At 40.2% G+C, this 6,085-nt stretch overlaps 1 protein-coding gene across 17 annotated transcripts in view; it reads left to right on the forward strand.

Moving 5' to 3' along the window:
• The window catches only part of CATSPERE (catsper channel auxiliary subunit epsilon), a 176,387-nt gene that overhangs the window by 30,999 nt on the left and 139,303 nt on the right, over positions 1–6,085 (forward strand). The window contains exon 1 of one of the 17 annotated variants that reach the window (XM_017870399.1): positions 5,063–5,276. The exons of the other annotated variants lie outside the window; for them this stretch is intronic. Coding sequence (XP_017725888.1) covers positions 5,134–5,276 — 143 coding nt within the window. The 5' untranslated portion in view covers positions 5,063–5,133. Of the gene's footprint in view, positions 1–5,062; positions 5,277–6,085 lie in introns of those variants that run through there. 17 annotated transcript variants of the gene reach the window in all.

The raw sequence follows: 6,085 nt of genomic DNA on the forward strand, positions 1-6,085 counted from the left end.
ATATATATATATATATATATATATATATATATATATGATATTCCTGGTAGAGTTGAATTGTAAAAAAGGACCTGCTCCTTTGGCCAAATGGGCTACTTTCTGTTCTCCCAAGTAGAGCTCTTGGGAACCATCAGAGAAGATAATCTGTTGCAATAAGACTGTATGTTTGTGTCCCACCCTGTTTACCCCCAAATTTTTATGCTGAAACCTAATCCCTGATGTGATGGTATCTGGAGGTTGCACCATTGGGAAGTGGTTAGATCATGAGGGAGCAGTCCTTATGAATGGGATTAGTGCTCTTACAAAAGAGACCCCAAAGAGTTCCTTTTTCCCTTCCATCATGCGAGGACCTGGTGAGAAGATAGCACCTTGGTCTTCGGACTTTGCAGCCTCCAGACTATGAGAAATAAAGGTTTGTTGTTAAAGCCACCCAGTCTATGGTATTTTTGTTAGAGCAGACCAAACTAGGACATCTGCCAAGAAGCATTGAATGGATTACCAATTTCATTCACAAACATTAAGACCCAAGAGCTGGGGCTGAAAAGATGGGCCTCCAGGCTACCCTGATCTTGACATGTTTTCTCCTTGTAAGTAAGAACAGAAGGAAAAGCACCTAGTGTAAAAGCGCTAACCAAAAGGTTAGTCCAAAAGAGAGAACTCCGTAGGGACTGAGAGTTTTTCTGTAATATATATTGTAAGAATTTTCAGTCTGTCACCTGTAAAAATATCAATTAAAGAATAATAATGAGGCCTAGCGTGGTGGCTCATGCTTGTAATCTCAGTGTTTTGGGAGGCCTCGGTGAGAGGATTGCTTGAGCCCAGGAGTTCAAGAGCAGCCTGGGAAACAGCAAGACTTGTCTCTACAAAAAATAGAGAAAATTTGCTAGGCATGGTGACTTGCATCTGTAGTCCCAACTACTTAGGAGACTGAGATGGGAGGATCACTTGAGCCCAGGAGTTCAAGACCATCCTGGGAAACATAGCAAGACCTGTCTCTACAAAAAACATTAAAAAGTTGTCAGTCATGATGACTTGCATCTGTAGTTCCAACTACTTGCAAGGCTGAGGTAGGAGGTTCACTTAAGCCCAGGAGTTCAAAGCTACTGTGAGCTATGATTGCACCACTACACTCCAACCTCCATGTCAGAGCAAGACCCCATCTCTAGAAAAAATGAAAATAAAAAAAATAATAATAATTAATGGCTAGAAAGATTACATAAAGAATTAAAAGGATAGTAATGAAATCAGTACCCACATATGTATTACCCAAATCAAGAAATAGAACATCACACCTCTTTATGCCCTACCAATCACACTCTATTCACCCTCCGAGAGTTAGACACTATTCTGGATATTGTTTTTTTGTCTTTTCGTTATTTTATCCTAAATACTGTTTAATGAATGATTTCTTGCCTTTTTCTTATAATTTAGTGACTATATTTGATTGTAATAAATTGTTTAGTTTTGTCAGTTCTTGAACATTATTTAAATTGAATCATATGGTAAGTACTGTTCCATGAGTTGCTTCCTTCTCTAAAAATTATGTTTTTGAGACTTATCCATAGTCAAATAAGAATCTTTAGTTCTTTCATTGTGACTGCTCTATGGTATTTCATTGTATGACTCTGTTCATTCTGCTGATTGCAACTACAAATGATGCTGTGAATGCCTGAACATACCTCATAGTGTCTTGCTACTCCAAATGTCATCTGAGGATTAGCAGCACTGACATCACCTGGAAATTTATTAGAAGTGAAGAATGTCAGTCTTTATTCCAGCCCTATGGGATAATAATCTGCACTTTAAGAAGATTCTGTAGGAATTTATATGTTCATTGTAGTTGGGGAAGTAGTACTGATTTAATGCGTATAAATGAAAGTTTCTCTAAGGTAGAGACCTAAAAGTACAATAGCCTAAAAGTAGGATATGCATTTGTTCAACTTTCCTGGGGGATGCCTAAGTCACTTTTGAAAGATTGTCCAATTTTATATCCACACTGGTAGTGTGTGAAAGTTCCCATTTTGCTGTATCCTCACCAACACTTAAAATTGTCTGACTTTTTAATTTTTCCAGTCTACTAGGTATGAAATTATGTCATTGTATTTTTATTTACATTTTACTGATTACTGATGCATTGAGTATATTTTATCTGTTCAGCAGGAATTTTCTTCTCTTTTCTGTTCAATAAGTATTTTGATCGACTTTTGAGTTATTTTTATTTTCATAATAATTTACAAGATTTCATTATATATCTTAATTACTACATTATCACATATATATGTGTGTATATATATATACTGAAAGTATTCTGTCTCAGTTTATGCAGATTTTTACTTTCCATGCCTCCTATTGATAAGAAAGGTCTTTAGTATTGTGAATAAATTAATACTTTCCTTTGTGGGTTTATGCCTTTTAAAATCTATTTAAGAAATCTTTTCCTACTTACAAGATCATAAGGATAGGCTCCTATATTGTTTTCTAAAAGTTCTATATGCTTTTTTCTTCTAAAATTAGGTCTTTAATCCACCTGGAATCAATTTTTGTACAAACTTAGAATAGGAATTCACTTTATTTTTTCTACATGAATAATTAATTTTCTCATACTCATTTAATGAATAATCTATTTATGCAGAATATCTTCTCTTTCATGTATCAATTTTCCATATATGCATGGGTGTTTTTTTGGGCTGACTATTCTGTTCACCTGATATATTTGTCCATACTTGAACAAAACTACATTATCCTTATTACTATAACTGTATTTTTTAAATCTTGACAAGTGATAGTAGAAGTACCCACACCACTCCAACTCTTCCCAACTTGATTTCTACATTCAGTGCAATCCCAATCGAAATCCCAGCAAGTTACTTTATAAATATGAATAAACACATCCTAGAGTGTATATGGAGAAGCAAAAGACTCCGAATAGCCAACACAATATTGAAGGAGAAAAACACTGATCACACCCACTTCTGGTGAGGACATGAACCAGTAACAACTGTCTTTCATTACTGGTGGGAATGCAAAGTGATACAGCCATGTGGGCTTCAGATGAGTGGTCTTACGCATCTTCTGTTACATTTATTTTAAAGTATTTTATGTTTTTGCTGCAATTGTAATTGGTGTCGCAAACTCTTGAATTAACAGGAATTTTACCTCCAAATATTCCCTTCCTGGTTTATGGCTTACTCCTTACCATCATTTTGGTACTTTCTAGTTGTTTATCCTTCAAATTGGACATTTTTCAGTCAATATGTATTGGATTTATCCACAGACCTATCATTTCTTTGCTCAACGATGCTTATATTCTCAGACATGTTTTCTCATATTACTTGCTCTTCCTGAAGTATATCCTTTCAGGGTTCCTTTAGGGAAGACTTCTGAGTGATTAAATTTCTCAGTATTCATGCCTCTGAAAATATCTTTATTTTATCCTCACTCTGGAAAAATCATTTCTCTGGGAATATGATTTTAGGTTGCTTGCTCTTTTCTCTCAATGCTTTACAATTATTTTTTCTTGTGTCTGGCTCCAACTTCAGTTGATAAGTCGGCTCTCTTTCAAATGGTGTTTCCTTTTTAGGTAATCTATATTTTCTGTGTGGTTGTTTTAAGATCTTGCCTTATCTTTGGTGTTTTACTATTGAATATTTCTTTTGAGATGTATTACAGTTCCTGAATCTGAATATTGGTGTCTTTCATCAATTCTCGAAAATTCACATTGTCTTTTTTCTTTTTTGAGACGGAGTCTCGCTCTGTCGCCCAGGCTGGAGAAAGGTGGCATGATCTCAGCTCACTGCAACTTCTGCCTCATGGGTTCAAGTGATTCTCCTGCCTCAGCCTCCCTAGTAGCTGGGATTACAGGCGCCCGCCACCATACCTGGCTAATTTTCATATTTTTAGTAGAGATGGGGTTTCATCATGTTGGCCAGGCTGGTCTCGAACTCCTGACCTTTGGTGATCCACCCACCTCAGCCTCCCAAAGTGCTGGGATTACAGGCATGACTGACTGTGCCTGGCCTGTCTTTTTAAATATTTGTTCTCCCTCATTCTTTTTTTTCTTTCTAAATTTTCCTAAGAGAAATGTATGTCACCTTTTAATTCTGTCCTTCCTGACTCTTAAAATCTTGTCGTATTTTTCCATCTTTCTGTCTTATTGTGATTCATTCTTAGTTATTTTTTAAATGTTTCATTCAGTTCACTAATTATCTCATTATCCGTGTCGAAATTTTTTTTTTTTTTTTTTTTAAATAGGATCTTGTCCCGTCACCCAGGCTGGAGTGCAGTGGTGCCATCATAGCTCATGCAACCTCAAACTCTTGGGCTCAGGCACTCCTCCCACCTCAAACTCCTGAATACCTGGGACTGTAGGCACACACCACTGTGCTCCACCATTTTTTTTTTTTTTTTTTTTTTTTTCTGTACAGACAGGGTTTCACTTTGTTGCCCAAGCTAGTCCCAAGCTCTTGGCCTCAAGCAATCCTCCTGCCTTGGCCTCTGAAAGCACTGGGAGCCACCATGCCACGCCAGTGTCTACATTTTGTAATCCCTAAAATCCTTTTACCTAGAGGTAATTACTGTACTGTTGTGCCACTTCTGCATCATTACATCCAAAATTGGCTCATAAATTTGTGGGGCCTGGTGTAAAATGAAAGTTGGGGTCTCTTGCTCAAAAAGCACGGGGAAAATACTGTTAAAGGTATCAAATTTAAAGCTTTTTCTCCTCCTATAGTCACTCTCATTACCTTTCATGGTGTTTTTTATTTGCAATTTAACGTCATGCTCCCTTAGACAAGGAATACTCATGGACCAGGTGCAGACCCTCCTAGTCACCTGGTGGGTGATTCAGCTTGTGGAGTACTCGTGGGCCAAGTACAGACCCTTGTAGTCACCTGGTGGATGGTTCAGCATGTAGACTACTCATGGGTCAGGTGCAGACCCTCATAGTCACCTGGTGGGTGATTCAGGATGTGGCGTACTCATGGGCCAGGTGCACACTCTCGTAGTGCACAGCCCACCAACCGCCAGATTTCTCTTCTCAATAGACCTGCACGTCATGCTCAGCCAGTGGAGGGATCTGAAGTAGTCAAGCCATGTATCTTCCCTTCATGGGCCTCCCACCTCAACCCATGGCAGATGGGCAACCCACAAGGGTATTGCAGCCTCTACACTGGGCCATGCCAGATACCTGGATTAGGGGGAAGCAAGAGGTTTACTCCTGCCAAGATGAGTAAGCCACGCCATCATCACCATCATCATGCCATGGTGCTGCCAGCCAGGTATGGGACAGCTGCTGCCGTGCCTTACTCCAAGACACTGCAGCATGCATTTGCCTTACCCTGACAATCCCCCAACACCTGAGCCTAGGCCCTCACCCAGGTCAAAGACAGAAGCAGCTTGTGGGACGGGTTAAGGAGGGGAAGGCTGGTCAGGACCCAAGGTGCCAGAGCATGGAGGGGAATCGGGGTAAATAATCCATCCCAGGGAGGCAGAGAGGCAGCAGAAGGCGGGACTGTGTGAATGCCAAAACCCCATGTCCCCGGTGCTTGCTTCACTGTCTCATCACACTTCGCTTACAAAACATAATGTCAAAGATAAATCTGTTAAGAATTTGAAGATAAATACTGTAGAGTACAGGACCCCTCTAAGCACTGCCTCTTTCCCCAGGCTCTCAACACCTATTGACTCTGCCCCCAAACCAGAGTTCTGATGCTAGAAAGAATTCATGAACAAGTATCATGTTAGCATCCAAACTCTCTTGCTTTCTTCTTTCTCTGCCTCTCTAGGATTAGAATAGAGAATAAAGGCCGGGCGCGGTGGCTCAAGCCTGTAATCCCAGCACTTTGGGAGGCCGAGACGGGCGGATCACGAGGTCAGGAGATCGAGACCATCCTGGTGAACACGGTGAAACCCCGTCTCTACTAAAAAATACAAAAAAGCTAGCTGGGCTAGGTGGCGGGCGCTTGTAGTCCCAGCCATTTGGGAGGCTGAGGCAGGAGAATGGCGTGAACCCGGGAGGCGGAGCTTGCAGTGAGCTGAGATCCGGCCACTGCACTCCAGCCTGGGCGACAGAGTGAGACTCTGTCTC

This window comes from Rhinopithecus bieti, unplaced genomic scaffold (assembly GCF_001698545.2).
Source record: "Rhinopithecus bieti isolate Rb0 unplaced genomic scaffold, ASM169854v2 scaffold_5132, whole genome shotgun sequence".
Classification (NCBI taxonomy): Eukaryota; Metazoa; Chordata; class Mammalia; order Primates; family Cercopithecidae; genus Rhinopithecus; species Rhinopithecus bieti.